General features: G+C 41.0%; 2 protein-coding genes across 3 annotated transcripts; both read right to left on the bottom strand.

The window, feature by feature from the left end:
• Nucleotides 1-470: 470 nt before the first annotated feature.
• On the bottom strand, nt 471-4,439 carry LOC148186754 (uncharacterized). Its single transcript, XM_088090655.1, has 2 exons — nt 4,149-4,439; nt 471-2,739 (listed from the first exon to the last, which is right to left on the bottom strand). Exons 1-2 carry the CDS (start codon nt 4,339-4,341, stop codon nt 1,013-1,015), a joined length of 1,920 nt encoding a protein of 639 aa, XP_087946781.1. The 5' UTR covers nt 4,342-4,439; the 3' UTR covers nt 471-1,012.
• A 173-nt stretch (nt 4,440-4,612) lies between these two features.
• On the bottom strand, nt 4,613-12,560 carry LOC121963206 (uncharacterized). 2 transcript variants are annotated; one of them, XM_088090642.1, is made up of 3 exons: nt 12,298-12,560; nt 8,375-8,781; nt 4,613-6,508 (listed from the first exon to the last, which is right to left on the bottom strand). In XM_088090642.1, the coding sequence occupies exons 1-3, from the start codon at nt 12,488-12,490 to the stop codon at nt 6,383-6,385; spliced, it is 726 nt and encodes a 241-aa protein (XP_087946768.1). In that variant the 5' UTR covers nt 12,491-12,560; the 3' UTR covers nt 4,613-6,382. The 2 variants fall into 2 exon arrangements, with proteins under 2 accessions (XP_087946768.1, XP_087946767.1); XM_088090641.1 differs by having other exon boundaries at nt 6,366-8,781.
• Between the last annotated feature and the right edge of the window lie 568 nt (nt 12,561-13,128).

Below are 13,128 nucleotides of genomic sequence, written 5' to 3'. Positions count from 1 at the left end.
TTTATGAGTGGAGAGGGAGTGGTGCCAAAAAGAGTCAAATCACCTAATACTTCAAGCACTGGGGAGGGACCTTTCGTTTTAATTTGGGTGTAGGTGAGGGTCATAAAACTCCAATGGCTTATTCTGTTTTTATTTTACCACCAACTTTTAAATAAATATCTTAATTACTTATTTAATTAATTAATATATTAGCCAGAAACTGTTAAAAAATCGAATTATTATTTGATTTTTTCCTTGGACATATTATGTGGAACAAAAGAGTCAGAAGAAGAAAAAAAACAAAAACATGGCCAATCCTGATCTTAAAGTGATATTTCAACAGAATTACTTTATTCTAAGTCTCGTTTAAATGCATATAAAAATAAAATGTTTGCACAAACTTACCAGCAGCATGACACGAGCGAAAAACCACAGAGGCTTTTGTCAACTCCAGAGAAAAAGAAACAGATCAGGAAAAAAAGAAACAGCTCTTCAGTTGTTGTGTCGCCTTTATTCAGTCCTTCCAGTCTGAGAAACCCTCGATGCTTTTTACTGATTCAACCAACTCAGTATGAACAAGACAAATACTATAAGATGATGGTAGTTTGTTTCTCTTTAAGTTTCAAACAAAAGATACAACTTTTGGTCTCGGAGTGTAAATCTGATATTTCATCTGTTTTTGTTGGTACCTGATGAATTTGTCTGAAGGTGAAGTTATTGGTGATGTTTTTAAGGGACAGTTCAACATTGTACAAGAGCGCTGCCACCTGTGGAGAATATATACACACATATATATTACATTTTAACTCGACAAATAATAATAATAATAATAATAATAATAAAACTGTCTTTGTTAGTCTTGTTCAGCCTGCATTGAAAGTGAAGTGAAAGGTTTCTCTCCTAAGTGGGTTTTCATGTGTAACTTAAAATTTCCATTCTGTGTAAAAGATTTTTTAAAGACCGAGCAGCTGAAAGGCTTCTCTCCAATGTGGATTATAATGTGTTTGCTCGGATATCGTTTTGAATTTAATCATTAGTAACACTCAGTGCAGCTGAAAGGTTTCTCTCCTGTGTGGATTCTCATATGTAACCTAAAACTTTGTGTATGTGTAAAATATTTCTTACAGACTGAACAGCTGAAAGGTTTCTCTCCTGTGTGGATTTTCATGTGTTTCTGTAAATTTCCATTCTCTTTAAAAGATTTCTGACAGACTGAGCAACTAAAAGGTTTCTCTCCTGTATGAGTTCTCATGTGTATCTTCAGCTTTGACTTGAAGCCAAATCTTTTCCCACACTCAAAGCAGCAAAATCGCTTCTTACCAGCACTACATCTTGAATCACTGAACGCGACTTGAGCATATTTCAGAGAGTTTAAACCTGACTGAGATTTTCTGGTTGGTTCAGTTGAGCTGCTGGCTGGAGGCTCTGCCTCCTCAGTTTGAGTTTTATGGAGCTGTGATGACTGACGAACGACACATTTATGTTTTTTGATCAGATGACACCTGGCAAATCTTTTGTTACAAACACTGCAGCTGAAGGGCCTTTCTCCTGTGTGGACTGTCATGTGTTCTGTCAGATGTATCTTTTGTATAAAACCTTTATCACAAACAGAGCAACTAAATGGTTTCTCTCCTGTGTGGATTTTTATATGTTTCTGTAAAGTTCCATTCTCTTTAAAAGATCTCTGACAGACTGAACAACTAAATGGCTTCTCTCCTGTATGAGTTCTCATGTGTATCTTCAGCTTTGACTTGAAGCCAAATCTTTTTTCACACTTGGAGCAGCTGAATGGTTTCTCCTTGACTTGATCATTTTTCAGAGAGTTTAAACCTGACTGAGGTTCTCTGGTCTCCCTCCAATCATCTCTGTCCTCAGTCTCAGGTTCAGAAGAGTCTCCAGTCTTGTCCTCAGTCTCTGGTTGTAAATGTGTATCTGGATGTGAGTTCCTGTCTGGTTCTGGTCCTCCACAGTCCTCTCCATCAGCTTCTGTTTCCATCTGTTCAGTTTGTCTTTGTTGACGCTGTGAGGACTGATGGCCAACACACTGATGGTTTCTTAAAAGTTTATTTGAAGTGAATCTTTGTTCACAAACACTGCAGCTGAAGCTCTTATCTCCTGTGTGATTTTTCATGTGTTTGTATAAACTACCACTCTGTGTAAAACATTTCTTACAGACTGAGCAGCTAAAAGGTTTCTCTCCTGTATGAGTTGTCATGTGTGTCTTCAGATAGTCCTTGCGGCCAAATCTTTTCCCACACTCAGAGCAGCTGAACGGTTTCTCATTGACTTGATCATTTTTCAGAGAGTTTAAACCTGACTGAGGTTCTCTGGTCTCCCTCCAATCATCACTGTCCTCAGTCTCAGGTTCAGAAGAGTCTCCAGTCTTGTCCTCAGTCTCTGGTTGTAAATGTGTATCTGGATGTGAGTCCCTGTCTGGTTCTGGTCCTCCACAGTCCTCTCCATCAGCTTCTGTTTCCATCTGTTCAGTTAGTCTTTGATGAAGCTGTGAGGACTGAGGTTTCTCTTCATCATCTTCACTCTTCACAGGGACAGGAGTGAATGGGAACTTGGTGATATCAGCCTCCTCCAGACCTTGAAGCTGCTCTCCCTCCTGACTGCTCCACAGCTCCTCCTGCTCCTCTTTAATGTGTGGGGGCTCTGGGTCCTCCTGGTCCTCTTTAATATGTGGACAATCTGGGTCCTCCTGGTCCACAGTGGAGGGGGGAACCTCTTCTTTAACCACCAACAGTTGCTGGATGTCTGCAGGAAACAGGAAACACACAGATAGACTTTTCAGACAAATGTTGCCGATAGTTTAAATCTAAGCAACAAACTCCCTGTTGAACTCCTTCAGATCACTGACCACCAAACAGCGACACGTCGTTCACTCAGCTGTGTCAGGTCACAATACTGTGGTTTAGCGTTGGGATTTAAAAATTCATCAAATCTCATGCTCAAAAATTAAAACAAAACGGAGATAACTTTTCACGCAATAAGGAACAAAGCCCAGTTAGCACAGAACAGCGACACTGTAAAGACACAACAAGTGACCGTAAACCACTGGAACACAGCACAGCAAGGCCTGCATCTGAATCCACAACTCTTCAGGCTCATCCACAACAGACGACCACCGGCTAACAAGCAGCTCAACAAAGCAACTCTGCCCTTCATTAATAGTCCATTAATGAAGGGCAGAGTTGCTCCATAGTGATTTGATGCTATTCTGTTATTGTTTTGATGTCTGGGTAGTTAAGTTATTGGTTAGTTGGATACCAAAGCGAGACTGATGTTAGTTATATATATGTCTGTTTAAGCTTGTAATATCAGGATCTCCATTTCAGCTTTCCATTTCCCAGATAATGTTTCATATTTGATGTTTCTCTTTTCTTATTTCCATTGTCATTTTCAATTTCAGCTTTAAAATTTTGGATTTCAGTTTGAGCATTTCCATTAAAATTTCACTTTTCTATTGCCTCTTTACATTTTCAAATGATCATTTTCATTTTCATCATTCTTTTGAAGTTTAATTATGGCCTACTTATTTCTAATAATGTGGTTAATTAATAATCTTTTTAATGTAATCTCTTTAAATTTTCTATTTGGACTTTTACTTTGAATTATGACCAAAAATATTCTACATATGTTTTGATATCTTCGACCTCATCTTGTCTGTAAGGAAGCCTGGAGGGACATTTCCACTGGGTGTGACATCACAGTAAAGAAAAAGCTCATTAAGTATTTGTAAATGGAAAATTAGGGAAACTCTAAAATATTATTCCTGTTAGAAACTTGTGTTCAAAGTCTGAAAATGTCTATCATAATATATACATATATATAAAAACATTAGAATAAATACTTCATTCATTTTGTCAAGTATGGCAATGTGATTTAATTCACACATAATGGCACCATTCCAAAAAAACGCAACTATAATTCTCAATTGTTAAATTTAGTCTCATAAAATACACTTAACTACTGATTTACAACTGAAACAAGATCCTTTTCATCTGATATTGTGAAAAAAATGAGAATATTAACGTATCAGGTATGGAATTAATCTGCAGCGTTTCTGGATTTAGTAAATGGCATCATTGTGGCAATTTGTACTTTGGCGGGTCAGTGGGTTTGGAGGGCGTGTTTTCTTCAAAAACCACCACAAACAAACAGACCTGCTCTGTGTAACCGGAGCTGAGGGTTGAAAACAGCGTCCAGTAGTTTCCGTTGTCGCTCGTTCTCCTCTTTTGATCGAGAAAGTTCCTCCTCGTACTCTGCTATCGTTCTTTCAAACAGCCCAAATATCTCTTCAGCAGCCGCAGTTAGTCGCTGCTTCACCAACGCTCTCAGCATTTGGACTTTACACATTTTCACACTTTATCAACACAACAAAGACTCTCTGCTAACAGACGGCTCTGCCCGACGCCATCTTCGTCAAACTGCGCTCAGTTTCACACAGGAGAGAATACTGCTTCCGGGGCAGCTCGCCTTCAAAATAAAAACCCACAAGCGTTTACAGTCTTACTGTGAAAAAAGAAAAGAGACTTTAAAAAATGACATTCACTGAACTTTAAGGGTTATGAAGGCTCATTCTTGAACTGGGAAACAAAAGCTATAAAACATTTCTCAACACAAGGTCCAGGATTTGTATTTTTAGTTTATTTATTTGCACATTCATGTATATGAAAAAGACATTAAGGATATTTAAAAAGTTTGAATATTATGTAGGAGGTCAGAAGCCAATAAAAGGCTCACGGACATTCCTCCCCTATTAAATAACAATAATCATACATTAAACAAAAAAGATAAAAACAAAGATTGCATATCTGATCAAAATTTCAAGACCAAGCAGTAATACAAAAAGGATCTTTTAAAAAGAGAAAAAAATAGTACTTAAAAGCTGAAATGCATTACATATGAATCAACAAAGGGATTATTATGGCCTTATTATTGACTTCGGATTAATAATAAGGCATTCCCAGGCCAGACAAGATATATACTCCCTCCAGCACATTCTGGGTCTGCCACAGGGCCTCCAGTGGGAGGCACCCAAGAGGCCCATAATAATAATTTTAAAAAATAATAATTATAATATTAATAATATTAAATATCATTGTTATACATTTCATCGTCTTGTTCTTAACCCTTTTACATCTGGGCAAATTGGCTTAATTTCTGTTTTAAAAAGGGGAGAAGTTGCAAGTAACAAAGAAACTCCTGAAATTTAGAACTAAAAACAAATCAAAAAAGGTAAACAAAACAAAAAAGGTTGGAAAAACAAAGTAATATATCGAGAATTTTAAGGTTTTCTTTTAATAACATCATAATTAATTATGGTAGTTTACTAGAACATTTTCTGTACTTTTTAACAATTTCATTTTATAAATTTAAAATAAATTCCGTCTCTCTTTTTTAAAACTAATTTTCAGGCAACTTTCTTGTCAACTTGTCTGCATTTCAGTATAGATTTGTGGTACCTTTACTTCACCTGAGTCTGTTCTTTTTATGCCACTTTGTGCTTTTACTCTACTACATTACTGCACTACATTTATCTGAAAGCTTTAGTTACTGTAGATCTTAGCATAGGAAGGGTTAAAAGAATATTTCAACAATCGAATGACCATTTGTTTATCAGTCAGCCCATGTTACATTCAATTTGTGAAAACACTCGATATTTCTCTTGTGCTTCCACGGTGAACAAAGAGTCCAGAAACAGCAAACGCTCATGCTGACTACTGAAGTAAACCAGGAACAAGATTAAAAAAAAGCAAAACTATATTAAACTTTCCATTTGGAGGCAAGTATGATTTAAATGTTTGAATCCACATTAAATCTAAAATAAACAAAAACATACAATGTAACTTTACAATGTGTGAGTGTGTGTGTGAGAGAGAGAGAACAAGAGGAACAAATTTGACTGAAATAACAGATAACTACAAACAAGATGGACCACCCAGTCAGTTTGAACACAGGTGGTCAGTCAGGACAAAAGAAAAATGTAAATGTGTTGAATGGGAAATTTAAGTTCCCTCTCTGAGTGTAGTTATGTTGAAAAGCACAATTAGAATATATGTGTGTTCGTGATCTGTGCTGTATAAAGGTGCACGGTAAGGGGTTTGGATGACATTAACAAAAGTAAAAGTCTTCCTTAATCTGTACTGTTGTGCTCACGATGTGCCCAGTCATTATTTTTTCAGTCCATGAATGGAGGGAACAGTTGTTTTATTGTGCTGCTTGTTAGCCTGCATTCATCCACTGAGGATGAGCCTGGCTTAGAAGAATTGTGGTTCCACTGCAGTCTTTGCTGCGCTGTGTTCAGATTGTGCAGATCAGATGAAACCAGTCTCTCGTTATCCTTACAGAGGTAACTCAGATTTGTTCCCATTTGCTAACAAAGGTAACTTGCGAACTATGTGTCTGCCTGGAGGACTAACTTGTCTGGTCTCTTCGACCATTTGGCAGAGTTTTTTGTGTGCTTGCAGAGCCACGTGCAGAGAGCTGTTCTTTGCTGCTCCAGCTGCTTGACGACTTCCCTCTGTGAGGTCATAGGAGACAGAAGAGAAGAAAGTAGGCTCTTTTGTCAGCTTGATGATGTTGAGGGTCACATACAACAGTGATCAGTAGTGAATGAAGACTGGGTCCATAGGCCAAACTTCAAACTGAGGTGTGAAAACTGAAGGAGCCTGAAACATGGAGCTCCTCTGTCTGAAGATCAAAAGGACGCATCAAAAATTTGATAGAGGTCTGAACTTACAGGAAACGGCTTACATGTCCAGTTTATATCCGCCCTCATCTGTTCAGTTGAGCTACTGGCTAAAGGCTCTGCCTCTCTGTTCTCCTCAGTTTGAGTCTAATGAAGCTGTGAGGACTGACTATGGACACATTTATGTCTTTTGATCTGATACCGCCAGGCAAATGTTTTGTTACAAACACTGCAGCTGAACAGTTTCTCTCCTGTGTGGACTGCCATGTGAATCTCTAAATTTCCTCTGTGTGTAAAAGATTTCTTACAGACTGAGCAGCTGAAAGGTTTCTCTCCTGTATGAGATCTTAAGTGTCTCTCTAGAGTTGCTGTGCAGACATATCTTTTCCCACACTCAGAGCAGCTGAATGGTTTCTCTCCTGTATGAGATCTCATGTGTGTGGCCAGACTTTCCTTAGTGCCAAATCTTTTCCCACACTCAGAGCAGCTGAATGGTTTCTCTCCTGTATGAGATCTCATGTGTGTGGCCAGACTTTCCTTAGTGCCAAATCTTTTCCCACACTCAGAGCAGCTGAATGGTTTCTCCCTGACAGGGACTTGATCATTTTTCAGAGAGTTTAAACCTGACTGAGGTTCTCTGGTCTCCCTCCAATCATCACTGTCATCAGTCTCAGGTTCAGAAAAGTCTCCAGTCTTGTCCTCAGTGTCTGGTTGTAAATGTGTATCTAGATGTGAGTTCCTGGCTGGTTCTGGTCCTCCACAGTCCTCTCCATCAGCTTCTGTTTCCATGTGTTGAGTTGAGCTGCTGGCTGGAGGCTCTGCCTCTCTGTTCTCCTCAGTTTGTGAGGAGAGCTGTGAGGACTGACTACCAACACATTTATGTCTTTTGACCCGTGGACGCCAGGCAAATGTTTTGTTACAAGCACTGCAGCTGAATCGTTTTGCTCCTGTGTGGACTGACATGTGGTTTGTCAGTTGCACTTTCTGTATAAAACGTTTCCCACAAACTGAGCAATTGAAGGGTTTCTCTCCTGTATGAGTAACCATGTGTCTCTTCAGACTTCCACTGTCAATGAAACCTTTATCACACACTGAACAGCTGAAAGATTTCTGTCCTGTATGAGTCAACATGTGTCTCCTCATATTTCCTCTTTCAATGAAAGCTTTACCACATATTGAACAGCTGAAAGGTCTCTCTCCTGTATGATTCATCATGTGTTGCTTCAGACGATGCTTGCCCAAAAATTGCTTACCACAAACTGAGCAGCTCAATACTTTCTCTCCTGTGTGGATACTCACGTGATTCTGTAAATTTCCCTTCTGTGCAAAAGATTTCTCACAAAATGTGCAGCTGAAAGCCTTCTCACCTGTGTGCGTTTTAATGTGTACCTTCAAATTTCCTCTTTCAGTGAACGCTTTACCACATACTGAGCAATTGAATGGTTTCTCTCCTGTGTGAATTCTCATGTGTTTATGTAAACATCCACTCTGCGCAAAAGATTTTTTACACACTGAGCAGCTGAATGGTTTCTCTCCTGTATGAGTTCTCATGTGTTGTTTCAGATGTTTTTTACTGCCAAATCTTTTCTCACACTCAGGGCAGCTGAATGGTTTATCGCTATCAGGAACTTGATCATTTTTTAGATAGTGTAAACCTGACTGAGATTCTCTGGTCTCCGTCCAGTTATCAATACTGACCTCAATCTCAGCCAAAGAGGAGTCTCCAGACTTGTCCTTACTGACCGCTTGTAAGTATCCGTCTGGATGTGAGTTCCTGTCTGGTTCTGGTCCTCCACAGTCCTCTCCATCAGCTTCTGTTTCCATCTGTTCAGTTAGTCTTTGATGAAGCTGTGAGAACTGAGGTTTCTCTTCATCATCTTCACTCTTCACAGGGACAGGAGTGAATGGGAACTTGGTGATATCAGCCTCCTCCAGACCTTGAAGCTGCTCTCCCTCCTGACTGCTCCACAGCTCCTCCTGCTCCTCTTTAATGTGGGGGGGCTCTGGGTCCTCCTGGTCATCCTTAATGAGAGGAAGCTCTGGGTCCTCATGGTCCACACTGGAGGGGCAAACCTTTTCTTTAACCACCAACGGCTGCTGGACGTCTGCAAGAAATAGGAAACACCCATTAAGGAGAACTGTGATTTCATGTTAACGGGGGTGGAACAGTGTATGCCTTCATATCTGTTTGACACAGGAAACAGGAAACACACATTAAGGAAAACTGTGATTTAATGTGAAGTCTCTGGTTGATACAGGAACAGGTTGACACACTGTACTCCACTGAAAGGAGTCTATGGGGCTAGAGGAGGACTAAGCCAGCCAGGCATTTCTGTGGATGGCATACAGTAACATCTGTCTTTCAGTTTATTAGAGGCATTATTATTTAAGGACACTTTTATTTCACAGTATTATTGTTTGTGAATAAAAATAATTCTTGAAAAAAATTGTTGTGTTTTAAGCATGTCTGTGATCTGGCTGAGTTTGGTTCAACAAAGTCATTTTAGGATATACTTAACTCAACGGGACAGACCCGTTGCAGGAATTTGGAACAATGTTGCATGACATAGCCTGCAAGAAGAAGTGGCTCCAGATTGATGAGGACATAAACAAAATCTTGGGAGCAACATTGAAGGGTTGTGTTGATCGTAATCACCAGAATATGTACACCATCATGATGTCTATAGGAGCAAGACAGTTTAGTATCAGGAAAAGACTTGAACAAGTGTTCAAGTGAAGCCAAACCAGCAGGAGGTCAAGATCAGCCAACCAAGACAAGAGTTCAAATCCCTGAAGTGTCAGTTAAAGTTAGCGGAAGAGAAAGCTGCCCTGATAGACCTCACATCCATTATTAAGAGGAAGCTAATCACACTATGGAGAGCCAAGTAGCACAGAAGGAGGGCAAGGAGAGGTTCCAAAAGCACAGTGCTTTCACTTCCAACTGCTTCAGCTTCACCTAGAGACTAAAGAGGCAGAAGTGAAGTGGCAACCTCACCTGTTCACTAGAGGAGATAAACCACCTCAGAATCCCTTTTGGTGACACCATGAGAGAGCGAGATCTTGGCTTGTGTGAGTCAGGGGTGACACCCCCAATCGGGTGACCCAGAAGAAGTTCAAAGAAGCAGTCTAAACTTCAAGAACATATCCCGTCCGTGGCTCTAGCAGAGTACCACACAGGGTTTACAAGCAGTACCCAAAGCTCCTACTGCAACGCCGGAAGATCTCAAAGGCGAGCTGGCACAAGGGAATGTCCCAGTGGAGGCAGGAATGAAGTGTTTAGATACTGAAAGAGGAATAGTCCAGCAACACTGAGCAGTTTTGTATCTTCGAATACATGCATAGACACCTTAGTACAGAAGTGGGGAGTTCCAGAAGCACCTGGATGCCTAGAAGACAAGAGGAAAGGAGTGGTGATCCAGGCTTATCCAGGCTGATCCACAGAGGAGACCTCGCAGTACTCTGGCTAGACCTCACCAATGCCTATGGATTCATTCCAAACAAGCTTGTTGAACCATTGCTGACAAGAAACTATGTTCCAGAGTCAATTCACAACATCATTCTGGACTACTACAAAAACTTCAGATTGAGAGTCTTGACAGGTTCAGAAACATCAGCCTGGAAACAGCTAGAGAAAGGCAAAATAACAGGCTGCAAGATCTCTGTGCCACTCCTCTCCCTGGCCATTAACAAGAATGACAAATCAGTGGAGGTGGAATGCTGGGACCCCTGTCTAGATCGAGCACTCGGCAGTCTCCCATAAGAGCATGCAAGGATAACCTCATGATGACAGCAATTTCTGTCCCTAATTGCAGACAACTCCTGCAATGGTGTGAACTAATCATCTCATGGGTAAGGATGCGTTTTAAGCCAGCCAAGTCCAGGTCTCTCATCCTGAAAAAGAGAGGAGTTCCGCTTCATCCCAGGAGAGACCCAGATTCCAACTGCAAACAAAAGACACATTAAGACCCTAGGCAAGGTCTTTGACAGTCCCCTGCAGGACACAGCCTGAACTCAGCAAACCCGGAACAACTTGAAAGGCTGGCTCCCTGCGACAGACAGGTCAGGGCATCCGGGCTGATTTAAAGACTGGATGACACAGCATGGAGTCCTACCAAGGCTACTTTGGCCTCTTGTGGTCTATAAGATGAAGAACTCAAAGTCACCTGAGCCAGGGAGGTGATGATGGACCCAGACTCCTCTGATGTTCAAGTTGCTTCAGCAGGAATATCTGAGAAGACCAGAAGGAAGTGGCAGGCACAGTAAACAGCTGACAGAGCAGAGGCACAGCATCCTGGTAGGCACTGTCGCGATGGGGCAACAAAGCCTGTGGAAAAAAGAGCCGTCAGTTGGTCCAGGACAAGGTACCAATGGAGGAAGAACATTATAGCAAGATCGTTGGCATTTACAAACAAGGTGTGTGGACCAGGTGAGAGCATGTGGAACAATGCAAGATAATATCAAGATTCAAGATATCAAGATCAACATAGCTTCGGAGAGTGAAACGTCTGTGAATCACGCCTTTTACCTAATCAGTGTATGATGTTCTGGAAAGCCCAGCCAATCGGCACTGTTGAATGAGACTGATACTACAGAATGTGCCAGAAGAGAGGTACTCTGGAGAACAACAACAAGGCAAGTGTTCATGCTGGAAGTCATGATCCCCTGGGAAGACCAGATGGGAGAAGCAAATCTGCCAAAAAGGACCAAGCACTCAGAGCTTGTTGTAGACTGCAGGAGCAACGGCTGGAGAGCCCAGTGAGAACCAGTCGAGGTCGGGTGTCAGGGCATTGCTGAGCAGTCATCAAGTAAGCCCTCAAACTCCTTGGACTAAAAGCACTACAGTGTAGAAGAGCCACCAAAATCATTCTGGAGACTGCTGGAAAGGCCTCGTGGTAGCTGAGGATCCGGAGGGGGGTTCTCAAGAGTAGTGCGCCACTTGGATACAAGTCGGGGACTGATCACCTCCGGCTGGGTCGTCTGGGTGAGGGTGTCTAATGATTTAGGACCGACAGCCCCAGTAGGTGTGACGTAGAATGTGCTGAGTGCGTCACCAATGAACAAAGACACTGGACAGTGATCAACATCTCGTCATATTACTGTCAGTGAAATAAAATCTTCCAGGGGGCTGTAATATAATATTTTAATCCACCTAAAACTAAATCGTTTACCCGCCTGAACCTTCAGGAAGGTACAAAATATTAATCACCACACAAACCTAACATCTGCCTCATTTTCCGTCAGTTAAAAAAAACCCCACTGTGACAAACACAGAGCAGACCCTCAGTTAAACAGATCCCAATGATAAATACAGAACCGTCCCTCCGTCAAACAGCCCCGCTGTGATATATACAGAACAGTCCCTCAGTTAAACAGCCCCGCTGTGATAAATAGAGAACAGTCCCTCCGTCAAACAGCCCCGCTGTGATATATACAGAACAGTCCCTCAGTTAAACAGCCACGCTGTGATGTATAGAGAACAGTCCCTCAGTTTAACAGCCCCGCTGTGATAAATAGAGAACAGTCCCTCAGGTAAACAGCTCCGCTGTGATAAATACAGAACAGTCCCTCAGGTAAACAGCCCCGCTGTGATAAATAGAGAACAGTCCCTCAGGTAAACAGACCTGCTCTGTGTAACCGGAGCTGAGGGTTGAAAACAGCGTCCAGTAGTTTCCGTTGTCGCTCGTTCTCCTCTTTTGATCGAGAAAGTTCCTCCTCGTACTCTGCTATCGTTCTTTCAAACAGCCCAAATATCTCTTCAGCAGCCGCAGTTAGTCGCTGCTTCACCAACGCTCTCAGCATTTGGACTTTACACATTTTCACACTTTATCAACACAACAAAGACTCTCTGCTAACAGACGGCTCTGCCCGACGCCATCTTCGTCAAACTACGTCAAGTTACACGCAGGAGAGAATACTGCTTCCGGGGCACAGCAGCTGCTGGCCTTCAAAATAAAAGCCCACAAGTTTTAGTTACTCTTAAAAAAGACAACAGACTTCAGAGAATGACATTCATTGAGCTCGAAGGCTCAGTCTTGAACTTGAAAACAAAAGCTTCAAAAACATTTCTCAATACAAGGTCCAAACAGGGAACTGTTTATTATTTATGAGAGGAGAGGGGTTGGTGAAAATAAAAATGAATACCTGGGGATGGACTTACCTTTCTTATTTTTAACTAGAAGAGAGGGAAAGAAATTTAAATGGTTGTATTTTAAATTATATAATAATTAGATTTTTTGTTGTTTAAAGAAATTGCAATTATTTTTTATCGTTAAAAGTTGTTAAGTTGTCTTTTTTCATTAAACTGTTTGGGTGATTCTGATTTTTATTATATTGTTTTTGTGATTTAAACATTTCAATTTTGAAAAAAAGGGCAATTTCAGAAGGCAGGTTTCTTTTTTGAAAAAAAAAAAAAGTTCCCCAATCTACACCATTTAACACAGTCAAAGGAAAGA

This window comes from Plectropomus leopardus, chromosome 17 (assembly GCF_026936395.1).
Source record: "Plectropomus leopardus strain MGB_pleo_1.0 chromosome 17, ASM2693639v1, whole genome shotgun sequence".
Lineage (NCBI taxonomy): Eukaryota > Metazoa > Chordata > Actinopteri > Perciformes > Serranidae > Plectropomus > Plectropomus leopardus.
The sequence above is the reverse complement of the archived record's forward strand: the minus strand, read 5'-3'. Positions and strand labels throughout refer to the sequence as shown.